Here is a 24,728-nt window from a genome sequence, read left to right on the forward strand (position 1 = left end):
GGAGCTGGAAGGCAAGTGGAGCAGCTAGGGCATGAACCAGCACCCATATGGGATCCTAGTTCATGCAAGGTGAACACTTTAGCCACTAGGCTACTGTGCCAGATCTGAGTCTTCATGACTCTTGCATATCATAATCATGCATGTGATGAGTAAGTATTGAATGGAGGCTGGCATCTTGGTGTAGCAAGCTAAACTTCAGCCTGCAGTGCTGACCCAGTCTCCCATGAGAGTGCTGGTTCTAGTCCAGGCTGCTCCACTTCCCATCCAGCTCCCTGCTAATGGCCTGAGAAAGCAGCAGAGGATGACCCAAGCAATAGGGTCCCTGCCAGTTGCTCTGGAGGTCCAGAAGAACTTCCGGGCTCGGGCCCTGCACAGTAGTCTAGTGACTAAATCCTCACCTTGCATGCACCAGGATTCCATATGGGCGCTGGTTCGTGTTCTGACTGCTCCACTTTCTGTCAGTCTCCCTACCTGTGGTCTGGGAAAGCAGTCAATGATGACCCAAAGCCTTGGGACCCTGCACCCATGTGGGAGACCTGGAAGAAGTTCCTGGTTCCTGGCTTTGGATTGGCTCATAAATCTTTAAAAAAGAAGTGATGATAACTGCTTATTAGAAGAAGTGTTGATAAAAGCAGTTTAGAATCATCAAGTGAGCGTAGATTGGAGATTACCTAAAATGTCTAGTTAAAAAAAGAGTACCTCTGAAAAGGTCATTGGCAGAAGGACATGGGCAGTGCCCTCTCCTTTTCTTCTCTGTCTTTCTCTCTCTTCTTATTTATTTATTTAGGGGAGAGAGAGCTCCTCCACTGATTCACTCTACACATGCTCGCAGTGGCCAGAGCTGGGAGCCAGAAGACCATCTAAGTCTCCACATGGATGGCAGAGACCCAAATCTTAGCCACCATTGGTTGCGTCCCAGGGTGCACATTAACAGTGGAGCCAGGACAGGAACCCTGACAGTGCAGTGTGGGATGCTGCCTTCCCAACTGGCGTCTTAACCGCTAGAGCAAACCATACACCTCCTGTTCTTTTCAGATCCCCCGAAGTGGGGCTTTTAGTAGTAGTTTTTCCCAGCTACAGTTCATACAGTAGCCCTAAGGCCGCTGTGTTTATATGATGCTCTTCATGATATTCATGGAATGTCACAAGTTCCGGAGGAAATGTTTCCTCTTGGTTTTATCCTCCATTTCCTTGCAAGCTCCCTCAAGCTGCCTTAAAGGTTGCATCTAAGCATCCAGCGTGACACTTAGTAGTCCAGTACACAGTAGTACGTCTCTTACGGTCATGACGATGATTCCTACACAAAAGAATCTAGAAAAACCCAGCAGAATATGCAACACGAAATGAATTAGTTACTCATTACAGCAAAAACAGTAGAGTGTTCATTGGCAGGGAAAATTCATGGTATGCTGCGTTGATGTAGTGACTTCCTGTGGCAGGTTATTGTCTGTCACTTTGGTTGAGACAGTATTTCAGTGCTCAGAGCTTGACACTCTGGCAAATTAAGTACATACCATTTAGGAAAATATTTCTGAAATAACATTGTAATTAGCATTTCATGGTGATACTAAATTGAGCCTCTGTACATAAGCAAAATTTCTAAGGTTGTGTGGTTTACCTTGGCTCAATTTTTGGTTCTCTTTTGGAGCTTTCTTTTTTTTCCTTTTTGCTTCCTAGTTCCTCTTTCCTCCAGCCCTAAGAACTTTAAAGAAGTAACCTCCCTTTGTCATGACTTGTCGCCTTCATATGGTACCTCTGATCTACTGTCTGCTCTGATTTGTTTATTATTCTCTGCTTTGTTCCAGTCATAATACCTATTCCTTCTATCTGAATGATTTCCATATTTGGGGATAAAGCAACATGGCTTAAGTTAGATTCCCGTATGATTGTTTAAATCATATGAAAAAACCCTATAATTTATTTACCTAATAGGAAGTTTCAAATGTGCATGACTAAGTAGAAAGCACTTCAGCCTAAGCACAGGGGGAAAAAAAGAAAAGCAAACATGTGGACAGAGAGGCACCTGGAGGATTCTGCTGCTTATTGCAAAAATTCGGGTCCCAGATCGTGGTGCTACTAGCTGACACTCTACCTGCTTGTCCACAGGAAATACTGCGCGTGGAGAGGGCCTTAGCAGTAGTACTTGTCAGTGCTCTCGGAAGCCCCACAGTTGTTTCAGTTGACCTTCTCTATGAAACTTATTTTCCATTTTTAGTTTAAAATCTCAGACTTCCAGCACTTTACTACTTATGCATGTGTGGATTTAGATTGAAGTCATTAGATACTAAACCCATTAGTGTCTGAAAAATGGAATGATCCATAGCACAAAATTTATCCAAAGGAATCAATTAAGTGTAGCTCAGTTTTAAGTTTTAGTCATATGGAATGGTATTTCCAGTAGGCTTCAACTATCATGGGGCCATGATAGATGTTAATAATTAGGTTCGGCTGTGTTTGGGATTTTGCCAGACATGTATGATGTGGAACAGCTTATAGGAACTCTGCTGTGGGCGCTCGACCAAACGCTTGTCCTGCAATTTTGTTTGTTCTTTCTTACCAGGGCATGATTATGCTACACAAGCACCTTTTTTTTTTTTTTAAGTTTTTGTTGAGATAGTCACAAGTTGTTCAATTCAAAGTCTGTCAAATGGTTCAGCACCTTTGGTTTTTTAACTCAGTATTGTGACCATTTCTGCTTGGCAACTGTTAAAAGTTTCAGCTTACTTCTCTCCAAGCCTCAATCTCTTCAGCTCTAGCATGGATGATAGTATTAGGGTGAGAATGAACTAAAGAAAACTTAAATAAGAGAGTTCAAATAAAACAACTAAAGATTCAATGAAGAAGCTAGGGGGAAAAAAGAATTATAAAAGAAACCTATGCAAAGCAAGGTGAAGGAGTTCAATATAAATTCTGAAATCAGTAAATTAGAAAAATGGGGTGGGGGGAAGAAATACATAGCATATGTAAGCAAAACAAGCTATAACTACATATAGGAAGGCCAACAAAATGTAACAACTGAATAATTATAGACAAAATGATATGTTAAACTTGCTTCAAAATAATTACACAAGTTGGGATATATAAAGGTATGAAATAAGATTGGCTATAATTTCAAAATTGTTATGCCTATGTGATGGACACATGAGAATAAGACTGTTCTGTCAGCTTTTGGATGCATTCTATACAGTTTTAGATAATTTCAAAATTTAATTGAGTAATACATGTAACAATGAACTGGTATCAAAGTATTGCTGAAACGTGTAGGGTTTTTTCCCTGAGGAAAATTTCAGCTTTACCATTTAGGAAAGGAGGGGAAAAAATGAATATGCCAGTCACCATGAGAATAATTTAAATCTTAGAATGATCACTTCTGTGCTTTCCACCCATACCACACTCCAGCTGCAGTGCCAGACTCAGTGGTTTCTTAGGAGATAAATTCTGAAACTTTCAGGAAACAAATCATTACTGTGGTCTTTGAGTTGTCTCAGTGCATACAAAATCTCTGCTTTTCATTCTGGCCTATTTTAAAAATTATGACCTCCCCCCCCCAAATTGAAATTGACTTTGAATGGGAAACCATGTGCTAATGTAGTTCATATAAGTGCAAAATCCTAAAAAATTTGAAAATCAGGGCCCGACACGGTAACCTAGTGGCTAAAGTCCTCACCTTGCACGTACTGAGATCCCATAAGGGCGTCAGTTCTAATCACAATGGCCCCAATTCCCATCCAGCTCCCTGCTTGTGGCCTGGGAAAGCAGTCAAGGACGGCCCAAAGCCTTGGGACCCTGCACCTTCGAGTGGGACCCAGAAGAAGCTCCTGGCTCCTGACTCCTAGCTTGTGATCGGCTGAGCTCCAGTTGTTGCGGTCACTTGGGGAGTGAACCATCGGACAGAAGGTCTTCCTCTCTGTCTCTCCTCCTCTCTGTACAACTGACTTCCCAATAAAAATAGATCTTTAAAAATATATTTGACAATCAGGTGTGGAATTATGTACTGATTTTTCCTCAGATACAAACATAAGTCAAAATTGGAGATTTTTTTTATCTAAATTATCACTAGCTCAGAGGTGGAAAACTTAAATTACTATACTAGTACATAATTAAAATACATTTTATAGGATTGTACGTTCACCATTTTAGTAAAGAAGAGATAGTCTGACCTTGACATGTTGTGTCTGGGGCCAGTGTGTCACAGTGGATTAATCTCTCTCCTGTGCTGCCAGCATCCCATGAGTACTGGTTCAAGTCCTGGCTGCACTTCTTCTGACCCAGGTCCTTGTGAATGAAGGTGAAACAGCGGCAGAAGATGGCCCGAGTGCTGTGACCTCTGGCACATGCATGAGACCCAAGCAAGGCTCTGGGCTCTGCACTTCTGCCTGGCCAAGCCCCATCTATTGCAGCCATTTGGGGAGAGACCAACAAATGAAAGATTCCCCTCTGTCTCTCCCTCTCTTTCTTCCCTGTCACTCTGCCTTTCAAATATATAAATCTTTCAGAAATTAAAAAATCCTAGATCTGAAACCAAATATTCATGTCATACCTAGATGATTTAGTGAATATATTCACACATCAGGATCAAGATAACATTTAGTGGTGCTTACTTTAAGTTCCAAAAAGGGAAAGAGCCAAAAAGGATTTGTAGAGTTGAGGATTATGTTAAAGACGTTGCCATCAAAAACAAGGAAGACTAACTGTCCATTACACCTGCAATAGAATCCAATCTTTAATGTGTTGATACTGAAATACTTGATACCAGGAATGTTTCTGATTTCATAACTTTTCGAATTGTGGGATATATGCTGAGCATTACTGGTTGAGCATCCCTATTCCCCAAATCCAAAATCAATCTGCTGACTTTCTTCTGTTCATGCCTCTCCAGCCACCCTTCGTTTTTCTTCTGTCTTGAATTCATGGAGCAAACCACCAGGACGCTGGTATATTTTGCTCTTTATGTTTGAGGGCTTTAGATTATAGGTCAGCAAACTCTCTAAAGGCCTAGAGAATATATACATGTCTTTATTTTTGTGGTTGTTTCTTTGTGTTATAACTACTTGACTCAATGATAAACATTATAGGACAAAAACAGCAAAAGATAATATGTAAATAAAGGTGAGGATGGAAGAATTTGATTCTTGGCTGACCAGACCAGGCTGTATTTGTTCCTGCTAAAGAGTACTTGGTGCAGTTCACATCTTTTTATTCAGGTTCTTCCTGGAGGACAACCTGGCAAATAAAAATTGAAAACCTTGATGCAGAATACTCTTTACCATGCAGTGCTACATCTAGAAATGATTTCTAAATCATTGTGAATGTGCACAAAGGCTGAGATATGGGGATATAGAAGATCAAATGTCCAACATAAAGAGGTTTATGTAGTAGGATTTGCATAATACATTGAAGGCTGTTCAATAATGAAGAACAAGAGTCAGCAATCTATAGCCCTAAGCCTGTTTGAGAGTGAGAGAGAAACCAAGCTCTCCTAGGCTGGTTCCCAGTGCCCACCACAGCCAGTTGAAGCTTGGAGCTGGGAACTCAAACCACATCTCCTACATGTTTTAGTAATGTATTTTGCAACTAGCTTTTATAAGTGCATGTTTGCTGGAACATAACCCACATTTATTTTCCCACTGTCCTGGCAAATGTGGCAGAAGCCATGCATCCTGCAAAGCTGAAAGAGTTTATTTGGCCTTTTAATGTGACAATATGTGTACTGTGGTCCGAGTTTATATATGGACAGAAAAAGACTGGAAAGAAATTTGCCAGTGATTTTTCATTCATTTTTTGTTTATTATGTAAGTTTTCTGTAATGGCCATATCATTTTCATAACAAAAAGGTTTTTTAAAATAATCTGTTCAAGCTAGTAAGATGGAATGTGAACAAAAATTAGCTAAAAATTTACTAAGTGTAAGAAATTTTAATTTTACAGATGGAAAAAATTACAACAAAGCCTTATTTTCTGTGTACAGCTGTACAAGTAGCATCCATTTCATATTTCAGCATATTATAGTTACATATGCAACTATTTTCTGAGTTCTTATTATGTGCTGTTTGCTATGGGAATCCTGTGGTAGATTTAATTTGTATTCTGAGGATTAATCTGGAAGTAGCAGTAGGATGTGCTTAACAGATGTGTATAATGAATGCCCTTAAGAGGTGAATATATTTATTTTTTTAATAAATTTTTATTTTGAATTTTGGGTTGTGTGATACAATTTTGTGGTAGGCTAAGATTCCCCCAAACTCTCACCCCCTGTCAGATAATGAAGGGACTTTAAAACTTATGTTCTGATTAAGAAATAGGTAGCATCTAAATAGAGCAACTGCTTCAATTTTATATTCTATCAATTATAGTATCAATTATGTGCAGTAAAAATTATTAATCTGAGCAGTAATAATTAAAGCCAATTTTGACTAATCATTTAAGTTTAAAATATTTAATGGTTTCTGTTCAAAAGTATTACTAGTATAAATTGCTTTCTGTAGAGATACTCCTTAATCCTTTGCAATGAGGCACAATACTTCTGCCTAGCACAGTCCTTAGAAGCACCTCAAGCTCACATTGCAGTAGATGCTTATCAGGATGCTGAATTGGCACCAGAGGCAGGATCCAAACCCAAGCACTCTGATAAGGGATGCAGTGTCAGCCTCTGCACCAAATGCCCACCCCACCAGGCCTGCATTGTTAATCAATGTAAGTGCATAGTTTTCCATGCAGAATTGAAAGTTCTATCTTGGATACTTAATTTGAATACAAGATCCAAGTTGACTTAATTTCAATCATTATATATGTATATAAATATAAAATTATATATGTACACACACACACACACACACACACACACACATATATATATATATAGAGAGAGAGAGAGAGAGAAATGAGGAATGAAAATCTGAATCTTCCTTCCTCTGGCTCATCCCCACCTCATGGCTGCAATGGTCGGAGCTGAGCTGATCTGAAGCCAAGAGCTTCTTCTGACCTCCCACATGCTTGCAGGGATTGCTCCCCTCCCAGGCCACAAACAGGGAGCTGAATCAAAAGTGGAGTAGCTGGAGCATGAACCAGTCCCCATATGGGATTCTGGCACCAGCAGGTGGAGAATTAGCCTGTTGAGCCACATCACAGGTCCCAGGATAATTCCTCTAATTGGGCAGTATTTTTTTTTTCAAGCTATTTGCTTCCATTGCATCATTTATAGAGCATTGCTACATAAATTTGGTAAAATTTTATTAGCAAAAGCCTTGACTTTTCATACAGTACTTGTAGCACATAATGGACACTAGTTGGCTCAAAAAGAACTGCGCTCCCATTCCACAGAGTTCTTCCACCAAACATGTTCTAACGTGATGATAATTTGTTCACCCAGAAAGTGAGTCCAGGTTGTTCTTGGTGTTCTCTAGAGTCTCTTCAGGCTTTGCGAAATCCATGATTTCATTAAATTCTTACGAGCTATTAGCTTGACATGAGATTTTTGTGGGTTCCCCACAGGTAATGTATGTTATACAAAGCACTTTTCTCTAGCTCTTGAAGCTGCTGTCCTTTGGTGAATTGCTCCTGCTGCAGTAATCATGTTCTGAATATTGACATCCCTTTAAAGATAGTTCCCATGACAAAAGGACCTTAGAAGGATTTCAATAAGGTAATATTAAATGACGAAATGGGGTAAGAGATCCTGTGGTAGCTCGACTCCTCCTTTTCCAAAGTGGCTTCTCAGATGTTCCTTTTTACTCACTAATAAGCCATGGATCGAACTGCTTTGAAATTTAGATTTTATCAACTAGGAGTCTGAGTTTTTATGATCCTTAAAAGCTTTAACCAGGTTGATAATCAATGTTTATAAACAGTAAAACTTTAAATAGTTTAGTTTTATTTAAAGTAGGAAGAATTTGTGCTTATATTGAAAAGTTTGTTGTGATATCTGTCTTCTACACAGTTATAAAACTTCCTTATTAAGAGGGAACAAGTATAACATGTCTACGTGTAACCGTAATCATCTTGAGAACATGTCGTGAATGTGTGTGTAAACATTACAAAGGGCAGAAGAACTCCACATGTGCATGAATAACTTCTACTTTTCTGGTGATGACTAGTTTCAGTTCCCATAAAGGCCCATATAGTTGAGAAATACCAACATCTGTCAGGGTTTTAATATAGTAACATTCATTTTATTGGTTGTGAAAATTGCCTGGAATGGTGAGGAATGGGTGAAAAGAACATTTTAACAGGATTTAACTATCAACAAATCTGTTTTGTTTTCCTGTCTGGCCTCACTACCTATCAGCTACATTAGTGCCTTGGTGCCCCTGCTGGCAGGTTTCTATTTCTTTTACCACAGGAAAATTGTCCAGCCTCTTTTTCTAGCATTTTCAGGACCCGCCTGACAGGAAATTTTCTAATTGCCGGAACAGCTGGTAGGAGAAAACGTTACTGGGGCTTGGCCCTTCCTTTCTAACTTAAGTTTTACCGTAAGTTGGAAATTTCTTTATCACCGTCATGGTTTCGTAGCCATGTTAAAATTTTTGTCTTTTCGTGTTCGCTCTATACAGGTAAGCTTTGTTCAACTTCTTCTAAATGTTTTAGTTGGAACTTGCTTTAATACTAATTAGTTTTTATATCTTACATGTTCTTTTGAGAACCTTTTCAAAATTCAAAACCAGTTTTGATAGAACCTTTAAATAGTAATATTCCTGTTCACTAAAACTAAACCAGTTATGTAAAGATACATTTCAACTCTGTTTTTTCACTTTACTTTTACATTGGATTTTTTTAGTGGAGAGTAATTTTTATCTTGATAGTGTTTGTAATTTTGTGTAATAGCCAACCAAATGACTCCCAGTATTGAACCAAGCATGAAAAGAATTTCAAAGTTGCTAATATTTAGGGGATCAATTTAATGTAAGTAATATTTTGGCAAGTAGTAAAATGTGTTATTTTAAGAATCAAAAACCTAAAAATAAGGTTTTATTCTTTCGAATTATTGCCATTGTGAAACTTGGAAAGTTTTCCAGCAATTTTGTGTTAGTAACCTTAAGCAAATAATTTTATCTGACTTACAATAGGCACAATTTTGAAACAGCTACTTTGTTAAACTAGAACTAGCAGTGGTAATTTAAATTTAATCTAAAATCTTGCCCAAATCAAATTCAATATTTCACTGTGGGAATTGGGCTTTTTCACAGCTTTTTAAGAATTAAAATTGCTGATTGGAATAAAACTGCTGTTTGCCCCAACAATTGAGAGTGTTGGTTTGGAGACCTAGCAATGTTATCTTTTCAAATGTAGGTTTGAAAAGTTGGCTATTGACACACTCTAAAACAATCTGGCTAAATGGAAAGTGATGTACATATTAACCATTCCGTTATCAAATAAATACATTTAATCCAATTGTAATCTAGGATAACTTAGAATGAGCTTTCTGACCCTGGCCCAAATAACCAGTGTAATTGTGTGTCACAGCCAAATAATTTTTGTGTATGCTGACCATATTTTTAAAAGTTTAAAAATCTATTTTTAAAATAAGCTGTATTATGGAATTAATAGATATCTGTATAATAAGTGATACAATTGAGGATTATATTTAACAGATAAAGTATGCATTTTTTCATTTGTAAGGCCCCAAAAACAGCTATATATCTATGGTTAGAAACACTTATTTACTGCCTTTTTTCCTGAAGAATATTTAAATGCTTTACTGAAAGCTTCAGTAATATTTTCTGACATTCAAAACAATTTAGAAAATACAAATGCCTTAAGAATACACTTCCTGACTCAAGGGAGGGGAGGAAAAAGGAAATTATGTATACAAGGCAGGGCATAATGCCAAATGTTGAATCATTCTTTAAAATCAGTTAATATTGCCTGGTTTGTTTTCTTAATGTTAGTATGTTACAGTATTAGTTTCCTATAACTCAGACAGCATTAGTTATAGTCCCATTTCTCTAATCCTTTTTACATATTAGTGTCAAAGTTGTATTTTTCCTTCACAGCTTGAAAAGGAAACATTCCGTTTGTCCATACTAATGGATGAACCTTCAAGTCTATGTAAGACCCAAGGACGTTTTGTTGATCCTGGGAAAGACACACTGTGGCTTTCTATGTAACTGGAGGAATACAAAAAGATCCACCTGACCATGGGTTTCCTTTTGCTGTTTTTCTGCAATGTCTAAACTCTGATTTTTTAAATTTTGTTTTATTAATTGTGCTGACTTTGTTTTACCTACCAGGTGAATAGATACTCAAATAATAATCCTTGAAATTCCAGTAAATTCCTGGAGGACTGGCCTTGTTTTTTAAAATTATTTCTTTGGAAGAAAGGGAGAAAGCAAATGAGCTAGATCTCCACAAATAACAAGGGCCAAAGTTATCAGCTGAGAACTCAACTTAGGTCTGTCACCTGGGTGCAGGGTCCCAATTATTTGAATTATGTCTACTGACTCTCAGGTCTGAGTTAGTAGGAAGCTGGAGTCAGGAGCCAGAGGTGCATATTGTCGAACCAAGCATCATGAGCATCCTAACCAACATCATAACTGCTATGCCAAATGCCCACTCCAGGGGCAGATACTCCTTATCTTAGTGTCTAATACCTAACACAGGACCATGTCCATAATTTGAATAGCCTTGTTGCAAAAAGGACTGCTATCAGTAGGGTGTGTCATAGGTCAGAAGCATGTGCCATTTGAAATATTGTTGTGTTGGAGGCAGCATTGTGACACTGGTTTCCCATGTGGGCACCAGTTTGTGTTCTAATTGCATGACATTAGATCCAGCTTCCTGCTAATGGTTAAAAGCAGCAGAATTAGTTTGGTCCCCTGCCACCCATATGGAAAGCCCAGATGAAGCTCCCGGCTTCTTCCTGGCCTGGCTCTGGCTGTCATGGCTATCTTTGGGTATACCAGGACATGGACGATTAGGCTGTCTGTCTCTAACTCTTTCAAATAAATAAATAAAATTCTAAAGATGAAATACAGTTAAAGTATTATTATTACAAGAAAATACTTATTGTACAACAAAACATAAAATAATATACAGAGAATATAAAACTTTTTTTTAAGATCCTGGCTGCTTCGCTGTGTACTTATGGGCAAAACCATAGTTTTCCAGCCTGTCAAGTTGTAGTTTTAGTTTTCATGTGGCAGTTTTATTTCAGGAACAAGTGATTAGGTGACACAAGATACATGTGTCACATGCACATGTCAGTCTGTTCTTGGTGCTATCAGTGCCTTCAGAAATTTGATTCCCTTCTGCATCTCTTGTTGGATTCCATTTATGAGCTAGAAGAGCACATTGCTGTTTTTCCACCTGTTGTCCAAGATTGCCCAAGCATTAGTATGATGTCCTAGTTGGACCTCAGATTCATTTCTAAATCCTCATGAGGCAGTGAGGCATGTGTGTGTGTGTGTGTGTGTGTGTGTGTAAATAGAAAATTATAAAAATGTTATGTCTAGAAGAAACAGAAAAATGTGTTCAGGATAAAGCAATGAGAGGTTTTAGGAACTTGGGTTTATGTCATACTTGTCACATAAACTAATCTCTCTACCCCCAAGAAAATTTTCTGTGCTCAAACACATTTGGAATGATTACAACACTTTTGGTGGGCAAGGGTAGGGAGTAGGGGAAGATGCTCTCAAAAAGAAAAGAGCAGGCATTTGGCACAGGGATTGAGATAGCGGTTGGGATACCTGTATGCTATATGAAAAATCCACAGTTTGACTTCCAGCTCTGCTCCTGGTTCAGCGTCCTGCTAATGGAGACCCTAGAAGACAGCAAGTGATGACCACTGTGGCAGCCCTGTGTGGCATTCCCAGCTCGGGCTTCAGCTGGTTGCAGGCATTTGGGAAGCAAATCAGTGCATACAAGAATTTCTCTCTCTCTCTCTCTCTCTGTGTGTGTGTGTGTGTGTGTGTGTGTGTGTGTGTGTGTGTGTTTGCCTGCCTTCCTGCCTTTCAAATAAGTTTTTTTTTTTAAAAATAAGGTTTGTTTAAAGGACTGAGAACACTTAATCTTATTTTAAAATAAGATTTACCAGAATAAAATAGTATGAAGACAGGAAGATAGGTACTCAGAGTGGAGACAGAGGGATCAACATTGTGGCAAAAGCAATAAAGCCACATATTGCGAAGCTGACATCCATATTGGAGCATTGCTTTAAGTCCGAGCTGCTCTACTTCAGTCTGTTTTCCTGCTAAGGCACCTGGCAGTTTAGCAGAAGATGGCCCAGGTACTTGGGCCCTGCCACCTACATACTAGGTCATCAGCCTGACCTCAGCCTGAACAGCCCTTGCTCTTGTAGCCATTTGAGCAGTGAAACAGCAAGTGAAAAATCTTGTTTCTCTTTCTCCTCTGTCACTCTGCCTTTCAAATAAATAAAAAAAAAAAAATTTTTAAGTGGAGACACAAAATAGTAACATAAAGGATTCCACTCCGGACTAGTAGAAAAAGAAGCACTGGGACAAGGATAGAAGGACATTGTCGAAGAAATGTTAGAATCCTCAACATTACTCACTTTCCAGTAGCTCCTGACTCTTTGTACCCTAATCAACTAAGTAAGATCATTTTTTAAAAAATAAATTAAAATATTAAAAAAATATATACATCTTCCTTATTCCAGTGCTATCTTTACCACCTAAAATGCCTACTTGTGTTGTCATGTAGGTTTTTAAACCATATATCCCCATCAGCCTCAAATTCAAACTTGATTTTGAGTAGGGAATATATTTTGTCTGTGTTTTCCACATCCTAATGGTTGTAAAGGATCAACTACTAGAATGCATTTGAAATTACTTAAGGTCAGAATGCATCACCAATAAAAAATATTAAGTTAAAAAAAATCCTCAACAGATTTGTAAAAATGTAGGTTCTTTAGAAAGGTTATATAGATTTATCAACCATGTTGCATTCTGAAAGAAAGAAGGCTCCTTTATTTCGCTAGAGTGGAATTTCAGAAATGCAAGGACAAAATCCTAAAAGCTTCCAGAAAGAAAAACAAGGTCACTATGAAAAGGTATAAGCTGGCCAGTTCATTAGCAGTGCTGACTAGAAAAGAATGGGCCAGAGATATCAAAATCTGAGGCAAGATATTTTTATTCTAGAAATTTTTTTTTATCAAAATAAAATATACAAAGGTGAAGACAAATTCATACAGATGTGTGAGGTTCAGAAAGTTTACTGCATGTCATCTTAGAAGTTACACAAGAGTAATGTAAGAGAGAGATGAGATTGAAAACAGTGAATTCAACCAGAACTGAAGAGTTGCCCTGAGAAGATGGCTGTGCAGCAGGCCCCAAAAAAACACCGGTCATTAGGAGCGTGGGAGGGGTCCCTAACTTGCATCTGCATAGTCTTTGAGGGCACTTGAGAAAGAGTCACGGAAGATGGGATTTTACCGTAAGTTATTGTGCTGTTCAGATCCAGAACCTGCTGTGTTAGGATCTTCTGCTCCATGTTTCTGAGAACTCTTCATAATTCCTTATATTACCAACGTTCTAAGGGTACCTCAGATAACATTAGTTTAAGCGTTTGGAATATAATAGTAACAAAAGGAATTACTTCAGTTTGTATAACACATTTAGATTCCACTAAGAGTATTAATGCGCCTAGAACACGATACATTGTAATCAACAAAACAGAGCTGATCATCATCTTTATTGGATGGGCTTATGTTTCTGATTTTACATTGTTGGTTTTGGCTGTCACATATAGTATATGTGTCATATAATAAGGTCTACTTAATCATCTAATCTCAACAAAAACAAGTAAAATTCTATGTACATGTGTGTTTTTCTCTGTGTTCTAACACCCTCCCTCAGATGTGTTCAAGTTTCCATTATCTTCAAAAATTCTTCTCTTAACCCAGATACATTTCATTGTTCAGTCACACTGAATAGTCTTTTTCTGTGTCTGATCTTCCATCCAAATGTTAAATTTTTTTTTCCTGGTTTTGTGTTTTGGAGTAACTCCTTTCTTCTCTCTCAAATCCCAGATTATTCTGGGACAGAAAGTGTTCCAAGCAGATGAAGCGTCAGCGTGCTTACTAAAGCAGCTATATCAAGCTCACAAATCTCATGTTTACCCTGGAACAGTTTTCAGTTCTCTCCCCCCCCCCCCAGTGGACAGATTTTTTTTTTTAATGTGGCATTATTCCTGCCTGATATAGCCACACACCAGAGCACCACAGATTGTTTATGTTCACAGTTGCTAAACTCTGCCCTCTCCCCTTTGAAGTACTTATTGCAACGACTTTTAGTATGGAGAATGAAATCATACTTGGAATGACATTGCGATAAAGTCACATATAAGTGAAATTGGCGTACATAGTGAGTGGTATAATTCTACCCAAGATTTCACTTGAAAGTATATTTGCTTGATGTATGTTTTCTGTTCACATGGTGGGTCTAGGAAAGGTATTTTCTGTATGTCACATTTAAGGATTTTAATATGGTATACATTGTTATTAATTTCAGGGAATAGAAAGTAGCTCTAACTCTGTTTTCTCCCCCATTTGCCTCAATAGGAAGAAGGCAGCATCAAAGAAATTGCAATCACACATCATGTGAAGGAAGGGCATGAAAAAGCAGATCCTTCCCAGTTTGAGCTTTTAAAAGTATTAGGACAGGGGTCATTTGGAAAGGTAAGTCCTGTGTGCATGCTGTTTAGAAGTTGTTTTTATAATTCATATATATTTCATACACGTGGGGAAACACGCGTTTTATGAAATGCTACCATTCTCCCTACCAGTGACATTTTCTGTTTGTTTTATATTTTTCATTATGAGTAAGTATAGGATAAAGAAGAAAGTCATTCAAAAGTGTGCTGGAAACTTGAGTAAATTGGCAGTATCCACTTCATACCCAGTTTATCTTTAAAACCTTGACTTCTCTAGTTATACATTGTGATTAAAATTCATACTATATTTTTTGATACACGGATCTGTTTTTTAGCCTGTGTAGAGTTGGAAGGCGATACTATAATATATTTTAACAGTACGTCTCAGCTCTCCTTTCAGCATACCCTAATACCCGCTTGAAATGGGTCTGGCACGATAGCATAGCAGTTAAAGTTCTCACCTTGAATACACCATGATCCCATATGGGCAACAGTTCTAATCCCAGTGGCCCCACTTCTCATCCAGCTCCCTGCTTGTGGCTTGGGAAAGCAGTTGAGGACAGCCCAAAGCCTTGGGACCCTGCACCCGCGTGGGAGACCTGGAGGTAACTCCTGGCTCCTGGCTTCAGATTAGCTGGCTCAGCTCCCGCCATTACAGCCACTTGAGGAGTGAACCATCGGACAGAAGATCTTCCTCTCTGCCTCTCCTCCTCTCTGTATATCTGCCTTTCCAATAAAAATAAATAAATCTTTAAAAAAAAAAAAACAAAAAGAAATGGGTGAGTGCTCCCAAGGAGTTATTGGTTACTGGTACAAGTATGAACTTTTTGCATTTCTGACTTATGTACTTTTAGAATCTTTTAGAAATTTGTGTTCGTTTTGTTTGCAAGTCAGAGAAAGATTGACATTTCTTTTACTGTTACGCTTCCCATGTGCCTGCAGCAGCCAGGAGCCTTGGTTTGAGTGTCAAATGTATATGAGAGCAGCCTAAGGACCTGATCCATCATCTGCTGCGTCCCAGGGAGCTCATTAACAGAAAGCTGCATCAGAATTAGCTTGCCAAATGCCCACACTTTATGGCTTGTCTTTGAGATAAATGCCAGGTTTGCACTGTGTTCAATAACACCTGGATTTTTTTCATATATAAAGATCTCCCCAAATCACCAAATAAAAATTGTTTCATAAGATGCAACATCATTGTCTGTCTTCTTCAGGCAGTCCTTGCCCCCGGCTCCACACATTCAGGACAATGCAGTGAGAAGTGCAGCATTCTAACTCCCGCTACCTGCTCTGTCTAGTGCATTTCTCAGCAAGAGGAAGATTCTAAGATCGCGTTCAACTTTCCCAGTGCAGTGATTCCTTATGATATGGTGTTTTGCAAGATTCAAAAATAATACCAATTTAACTCTGATATGTATTTTATTGGGCTGTTTAGCAATTCTTTTTTTTTTTTTTCAGTGCCAATGAGGTCTGCATTTATTCATTGTATTTTCCCAATGATGGAGAAGGGGTGGAGAGAGTCAGCATATGTGTTATAGAGCGAGTAGAAGATTGAGAAATCTCGGCCATTGTCCGTGCCTACAGTATCAGGATACACTTAAATAGTAGATATGATGGACTTAGGACTGATTGGGAAGGACTATACTGTTATAATGACGTGGAGGAAATTAGTACGGGGCAGGGATTTGGGGAGGAGGAAAGGGAAATCCCAGAGCCTATGTAACTGTATCATGGAATAATACAATTAATTAATTAATATTTTTAAAGATTTATTTATTTTTATTGAAAAGTCAGATTTACAGAGAGAAGGAGAGACAGAGAAGAAGATCTTCTGTCCGGTGATTCACTCCCCAAGTGGCAACAGTCGGAGCTGAGCTTATCTGAAGCAAAGAACCATTAGCTTCTTCCAGGTCTCCCACACAGATGCAGGGTCCCAGGGTTTTGGGCCGTCCTTGACTGCTTTCCCAGGCCATAAGCAGGGAGCTGGAGGGGAAGTGGGGCCACTGGGATTAAAACTGGTGTCCGTATGGGATCCCAGCGCATTCAAGGCAAGGACTTTAGCTGCTCTGCTATTCCATTGGGCCCAATAATATTTGAAAAATAAAGAGTTAGTACTCAGTACAACACTGTCAACCCCCAAATAAACATACTCAAGTGATGGGCCCACCAAAGCCCAAAGAGGCTTAGTCTCCTGCAGTTCAGGACTAAAGGGAAGGGACCAGTGAAAAAACAGATACAAACTTTCCTATCCTCCTTCCCCATAAATTTAGGGTTCCACACGCACCTTTGGTTTCTAGCAGTAAACATGGAATTACATTTGTCTGCTTCCTATCAAGCAAAGTGCTTGTATTCAAAGTGCCCTTCTTGATCTTCAAACCCTGCTTCTTATGGAGATGTTCCCTCTTGTTTTCTTCTTCAGATATAAGGTAGATTTGATCTATCTAATTATGCCAGTGTCTTAAGTTTCTGCATGAATCTTTTTAAGACATAGTCTTGACTCAGAAGGTTGGAAACAAGAGGTGGAGGCTTCCCATTTGCTTCATGATTTTTGCATGAATTCTTTAGAGTTATAGAGACACCCCAAGAACTGAACATTTATATATGGGTGTATAGATTTCCATTTGTGGGTAAGGTTTAGAGAAGAGAGTAGGATACGAGTCTTAAAGGTGGAAGATAAAAAATAGGATAGGGGAAGGGGAACATGAAAATCAGGATGATTTAAGTTCCTCATATGGGGGAGGGATCCCAGACCCCATGGAATTGTGCCATACATTTCAGAATAAAAAATGATCTGTATATCATGAAGGTGGTTTCCCACCCAACCCTCCAAATGTATGTTTCAGATCCTTTGTCCGGTGCAGAACCTTCCGTCAAAGATAATTTGGCTATTTTTCTCTCAATACTAAAATAATTCTGTAAGCAATAAAACTCCAAACTAACACAGAGGACTCAGCACATATATCCTAGTGGCTAATGGCCTTGCAATGCACCAGGATCCCAGATGGGTGCTGGTTTGTGTCCTGGCGGCCCTGCTTCCCATCCAGCTCCCCGCCTGTGGCCTGGGAAAGCAGTCGAGGATGGCCCAAAGCCTTGGGACCCTGCACCTGCATGGGAGGCCTGGAAGAAGCTGCTGGCTTCGGATCAGCTCAGCTCCGACTGTTGTGGCCACTTGAGAAGTGATCCAGTGGACAGATCTTTCTCTCTCTCCTCTCTGTAAATCTGACTTTTCAAGAAAAATAAATCTTAAAAAAAAAAAGAAAGAAAAACCAAAACATATTTACATAAATGTGGCCACTTAGTGAACTCCCAGATAATACAGTCACTAAAAGGAAGCAGCATTTGTCGCAGACAAGAACCCAGCATTAAACACACCACCGCAGTCCACTGTATTGCATATGTCTTGTTTCAAAAGAGTGAGGTAGGTTTGCAAAGTGACCTCTTAGTTGCTAAAGGAAAACCTCATTTTTTTTCTCCTTTAGTTACCACATACTAATAATCACCAATATAGCAGAGCAGGACACCATGCAACAGGCCATCACATAGGGATCTCCCTGGAAGCCAAGATCTTGGGAAGGTTAAAGGTGTTAGTCCTTATTTCATATTTCTATCCTTGGGCCACACAGGATGGGTTCAGGGGTAATAGTTTTCAAATTCATCGTTGTCAGCTCAGTTTTTACATACAAACACACTGTCACATATATGCCTGGCCTAATCTAGTAAAAGGTAGTTCTGTTATGTGAAGGAAAAGACTTATGACCTAGGAACAGGCAGTCCTAACCATGGCTTACTTTCTGGGTCTTTCTCCTGCCTTGGCCTCTCTTTTAACTTCTCTACATCATTTTTTTTCCTGATTAGAATAATTTTCAGTCTTCTAGGAGAATGAGATCAAGTCATGGGGCATGTCATCCCCCATGAAACATTTTCAAGATACAGGAGGATTTAACAAACAAACAAAAAGCCTGCTGTAGTTGACAAAATGAGGCAGTCCAGTAGCTATGTACTCCAAATTGCTGCTGTCCATGGTAGCACAAGCAAGAGATATTCCTGGAGCAGTATTCCTGTGCAGACCTGGAGTTGCTGTCCACTTATCCCCAAGCTTGTTTGTGTGCCCAAGAACACGGTGCAGGGACAAGGGCCTTAAGCTAAAAGATACAAAGCCAAAATGTTATATTAAAGAAAAATTAAACTGCACAAGGCGCATTGATCACATCCCGTGCAATTGTCTTCCTGGGGAAAGACCCAAGGTACAGTTATCCAGGGAGCAAATAAGATCACATTTTGCTAGAATGATGGTGGCACTGTGTATCAGGGAGAGGTGATGAGCTGAATAGTAGCACATCTGTGGCTGTTCCACTAACCACCCTTTTTGACCGACATCACAACACATTACTAGGAACAGTTCCCAGCACCCTATCCCAGGATTGGGTTATGAGCAAACAGGATGCAGAAAACCCTGCCTTACTCCTGAGAAATCCCTTTCCATAGGATGCAGGGATTTGGGAGAACCGCAACCAATCTCTGCACTCTGGCAACTGAAGCATAATTCCATATTCTTCCTTGAAAGAAAAACAACTTCCTCATCCAGGCTCCTTTCTAATGCTGGAGATTCTGAATGTGGGACTCCCGATACAGCATGCAGGTTTTAGAGATGTCTCCTTCAAAGCCCGCCCTTGAATTTGGATGGAGAGGAGTTGTAATTCCTTTGCCTCACTCCTTCTTCCTAGCACGAGTGAAAAGGCTATGCTGCAGAGATAATGACAGGGCCTGCTGCCCCCTCCTCACCCTTCCCCATTTTCTCCATTCTTTGCTTGATGCCTCCTCCTTGAAACTTTCTGATAGCAAAAGAATAGCCCTCCCCCACCTCCCACCCCCAACTGGGGCTCAATTCTGGGCCTCAGGGAGCAGTGCAAGGCTGTGGGTCTCTTCATCCTCTAGGAAGGCCCTGGCATCTGTGGGTCTGCTGAGCCTTCAGGGCCATGAGACCGCCAAATGCTGATGCTCTGATGGAAATGATACTTCTTATGCTGTTGTGGCAGCTTGCACTGCTGGACATGGTGATCCAGAGCTCCCCAGTGGTAGCTCCTGTGTCCTTTAGCTCTGCACTTCTGCATGTTCTTCCACTCTGGTGGCCTTTCACTCCTGATATGGAACACCCCAGGAGGCCAGGTGCCACAGATGGTTATGGGTCCTTGGCAGAGTTTTTAAAATTTGTTTATTTTTATTTGAAAGGTAGAGTTACAGAGTAGAAAAGAGATAGAAGGAGACCTTCTAGTCTCTGGTTCATTCCCCAAGTGGCCATGACACTTAGAGCTGGAAAAGTACAGAGCCATAACTTTCTTCCAGGTCTCACACATGGGTGCAGGTGCCCAAGGGCTAGGGCCTTCCAATGCTTTCCCTGCCCATTAGCAAAGAACTGGATTGGAAGTGGACCCACTGGGACTAGGACTGGCACCCAAATGCTTCACCTTGTTCAAGCTCAAGAAACTGACTATGTTTGGCTTAGTCTGCTGCACAGAGATGTCCTCCGTGGAGCTGAGCACAACCCTAGAATGTGTAGTGGCAGGGCAGGAAGCCAAACCTCATGCACCACTGACAGATGCCTACTTGGTGCAGCTGCTGTGCCTCATCAGCCAGCCAGTCCATGTCCTTTGGTAACTTCTGTACCACCTTGGTATAGCCACTTGCAAACTGCTGCTTGGACACAGAACCCATTGCCGCCAACTGAGCCCATGTCCCCACCTAGTTGGGAAGCTGCAGGCTTCAGAGAAGTCTGGAGGCCTTTCTAGCATGCTTGGTTTACAGAGACAATTTGTTACAGTACCAACTTCTTTCAAACCTAAAGCACTGCTTTTAATCCGGCTATACACTAAGTGCCCAACAGAGCATAATAGTTGCAAGCCCTGAGTCCGTCAGACTTGGATCCATCTTATTTTGTTTGTTTTCATCCTGCTTATTCACTGTGTGTGCTTGAGCAACTTACTTTACCTCTTGATGTCCCATTTTTGTTTTCTAGCCAGTCATTAGATATGGAAGTTGGCAAGTTTTTTTTTAAAGATTAATTTTTCTTGAAAGGCAAATTTTATAGAAACAGAAGGAGAAATAGAGAGATCTTTCATCTGCTGGTTCATTCCCTAAATGGTCACAGTGGCCAGAGTTGAGATGATCTGAATTGAGAGTCCTGAGCTGCTTCTGGGTCTCCTGGGTGCAGAAGCATACTGAGGCCTTGGGCTGTCTTCCGCTGCTTTTCCAAGCCATAAGCTGGATGGAAAGTGGAACAGCTGGGACTTGAACTGGTGCCCATATGGGATGCTGGTGCCACAGGGATGAGAATTAGCATGCTCTACAATAGCATTGGCCCCTGACATTGGCAAGCTTTGATTCTAGACTTACTGCCATCTCCTCTATGTTGTCTAGTGCTTGGTTTACTCTGGACCCACTGTCTTCATTATAACTCATGTACGTGCACTGTAACATTTATATCTACAATTTAGTTTGCTCCTCCAGACTTTGGACTCCATGTAGAGCTGCTTGATTTTCTTTCCATTTGCTTGTCTCAAAGGTGCTGTAAATTCAGCATGTCTATGACCAAACTCATGACCTTCCCATGCCCCTAAAAGCTGTCCCGTTTCATTTTTCTCTGTCACTATGACTGGCATCCAGTTAAGCAAGCCAGAACTTTGGAAGACATTTTTGACATATCTTTATAGTGTCCCACTTCCCTGCCCTGACTGTTCTGATCTGTCACCGAGATGTGTTGCTTAAGTAAAGATTTCTGTCCTCTCCCCCACTGCTTTCTCTCCAGAGTGTGCTGTCACTATTTCTCTTTGGCGTGCTAAAGGAATCTCATAATTCTGTATTCCAAATTTATTCTTGCTACAGTCCAACGCTCACATGACGGCCAGCATGATCTGATCTTATGTACTCTACCACCTTTAACCCATCTGTTGTAGCCTTCCTGCACTTTCTGATAAGGACAGATTCTTCAGATTTCTGGAAGTTCCTCACTGAGACTCCTAACTATCATTTCAACACCAGTTCATGCACTTTTCACCCTCTGTCTTCAGGCCACATTCATTGTTTTCAATCTTTAAGCATGTGGGGCTTGATCCCGCTAGAAAGCCTTTACACACCTTTTCATCGAAACACTGGCCCACCTGCACACCTTCCTTGGGTGATTAGCTCCTCTTGTAGCTCTGGTATCAGAAGCCTTTCTACCACCCAATCCAGGTCATGGTCCCATGTTAGGATATTAAAACACTATGCACACCATCTTCATGGCATGTAACCATAATTTTAATTTTTCATCTGTGTAATTATTTGGTTGTTGGCTGTCTCCCCTATTGCTGGTATGACCCTTGAATAGAAGGGCCATGCCTTTTACTGTGTCTCAACATCCTGTCAGTAGTACAGTTCCTAACATGTAATTCTGGAGAGAATTAGCTATAGAGTAGTCGTAAGAATTAAATGATTAAGGCCAAGTGCATAATATCTGGTATTAAATTGTATTAGCATGCCACTGGATAAGGCCAAATATTTTAGTCTATTTTTATGCAATATATATTCAGGAAACATAATATTTAAGTTCCTAAGAATTAATGTGCTGTTCCCTTTATTTCTTTTAAAAATAATTTTAATACTTTATTACAAATAGCAAACATTAAAAATAGTGACTCCTTTCTTACTCATCATGAAAAGGGGGAGGGGGAAGAATGGTACAAGCCCGGAAAGTTTGGCCGGCCTTGCCCTGCCGAGAATAGCTTTGTGCTGGAGAAAGGTCGGCAATGCTCCCCGGGAGGAAGGCCCTGTGGCTGCTGGGACTGCTGCTGCTCCTGCTGCTGGCTTCGGCAGCTCTCCAGCCAGAGGGGACACATAGAGAACACCCTGAGCAGAAGCACGAGGCTGGGTACTCCCTCTGTGACACAGGGCAAGTCACTTAACCTCATTAAGCCCTAGGTTAGGCAACCATAAAATAGACATTGCGTAGTAGGTGTGTCTCCCAAAATTGCCATACTCTATTACAAATGTGTATGAAACCACTTTGCAAACCAAGAAGTGCCAAAAATATTAGGAGAGTATTTTTAAACAACTGTTTGAAGTTTAGAAAATGTTTCTTACAGAATGGAAGAAGCTCGATTAGGGAATCTTCAGGCTGAATAAATATCAGATAAACCCTAATTATTCCCACATATTTAGAATCTATTTCTGCTGAAAAGCATGATGAAGCTCTGAATATTTGTAACATTTGAATGTTGTTCCACCTTGTGCCTGCCCCAAGGGTGTTTTTCTTTCCCTAGATTGGCCAATCTAAGGCTGGAAGAATCTAAAGGTGGGGCTTGGGGCAAGGGGAAGGGAGTGGTCTGAGGAGAGCAACACCCCTACATCCAGGTTTTCAGGCATACACCTGCTCACTGGATTTGGAGCCCTTGCTCACTGTTTTTGGCACAGTTTTTCAAAGTGAGAAACTACCTCACCCTAAAATCAGTTTAACAGATGATTGTTAGTACTAACACCCTAGCCCGCTAAGTCGATTAAGAATGGGCTCTAAAGTGAATTCTCGCTTATAGTTACTCCTTGCCATCTCTAGCAGCTCAAGAACACTGCTACAAAACACTGGTTCCGGGGACAATTGAAACTCAGACCCATTGAGTAGATTTGTTTAAAAGTTTGGTAGAAAAGATCATGAACTTAATGGTCAGAATGCATGGGCAATATTAATTGGTACTCTTGGAGTCACATTGTAGCATGACCATGACTTACTTAGAAGAAAAGCTATTCATTTTGCGTAAATTCCCACACATTGTGATTTGAGAGCAATCAAAAATATTTAGAAAACTTAGTATCTCAATAACATACAGTGACAGAGAGAAAGAGAGATAGAGAGATTTTCCATCTACTGGCTCGCTCCCCAAATGGCCACAACTGGGCTGGTCCAAAACCAGAAATCAGGAGCATCCTCCAGATGTCCCTTGTGAGTGCAGGAGTCCAAGAACTTAGTCCATCCTCGGCTGTTTTCCCAAGTCACAAAAGGGAGCTGGATTGGAAATGTAGCCACTGGGACCTGAACCAGTGCTCATATGGGATGCCAGCACCACTAATGGAGGCTTAGCCTACTATGCCACAGCACTGACCCCTACTGTAAATGTTAAAGAACACACTGGTTGTATAACTATTTGTAAAAAGTGAAGAGTGACTTCTGACATCAAGTCTTTTTAACTAGGATCCAAATGTTGTTTTTGTGCCCAGTGGTGATATGTACTTGTAGTTATCATCAATGTATGTATGTAGACAAGCCCATTCATCAGCAGATAATTATATCAGCAGAAAACTAGTCAAGAGAGATCCTTTTCAACAGTTTGGATGAACTCAGAAGACTTTGTTTTGTTAAAAGTAGCATCATCACTACCTATGCTATGCTGTAAACACCCTGGGCTCTTTTCCCTCTAATTGCTCTATGTGTTGTTTAAATGTTTCGATCTTAATGTGTTATATGATCTTTGGGAAATGGCAAACAACAAAGCTAAGGAAAGTATTCACTCATGTTAATATCTCTTACAACTGTAGCTACTTGATCATCGTCGTTGGTACATTTTAAAAGGACATCATCTCTTAACAGAATCGAGTTAATGAATTCTATTATGGCAGAGTATGACAGGGGTGTTATTTTAACAATGATATAGTTTCTAATACCTGGTTATTTGATTTCTTTTATTTAAATACAGGTTTTCTTGGTTAAAAAAATCTCAGGCTCTGATGCTAGACAGCTTTATGCCATGAAGGTATTGAAGAAGGCCACGCTGAAAGGTAAGCTCTGCTGCCGTTCATAGCACTGGGACTTTATAAACCAACTAGAGGGCCTCGGAGGGCTCACAAGACTGCGGAGTTGGTTACATTCTAAATCATTTCTGTTACCAGCTGCAAACTGCGATTGACTTTCAGTTTTTCCCACTTGGTTAGAACTCGCACAACCTTTGGGAATTGGATGGAGCCCTGCATGGTGGCTCCATTGGCTAATCCTCCCGTCACAAGCTCTGGGATCCCATGTAGGCATAGGTTTGTTTCCTGTCAGCCCTGGCTGCTTCACGTCCTATCCAGCTCCCTGCTAATGTACCTGGGAAAGTAGCATAA

General features: G+C 40.1%; 1 protein-coding gene across 3 annotated transcripts in view; it reads left to right on the plus strand.

Annotated features, from left to right (window-relative positions):
* Positions 1-24,728, plus strand: part of RPS6KA3 (ribosomal protein S6 kinase A3) — a 100,242-nt gene that overhangs the window by 36,766 nt on the left and 38,748 nt on the right. For all 3 annotated transcript variants that reach the window (XM_041000427.1, XM_041000417.1, XM_041000408.1), the window contains 2 exons: positions 14,512-14,628; positions 24,323-24,404. In XM_041000427.1, the coding sequence (XP_040856361.1) occupies positions 14,512-14,628; positions 24,323-24,404 (199 nt within the window). The remainder of the gene's footprint in view (positions 1-14,511; positions 14,629-24,322; positions 24,405-24,728) is intronic.

This window comes from Ochotona curzoniae, unplaced genomic scaffold (genome assembly GCF_017591425.1).
Source record: "Ochotona curzoniae isolate NIBS_2020 unplaced genomic scaffold, NIBS_Ocur_1.0 contig_1274, whole genome shotgun sequence".
In the NCBI taxonomy this organism is placed as follows: Eukaryota; Metazoa; Chordata; class Mammalia; order Lagomorpha; family Ochotonidae; genus Ochotona; species Ochotona curzoniae.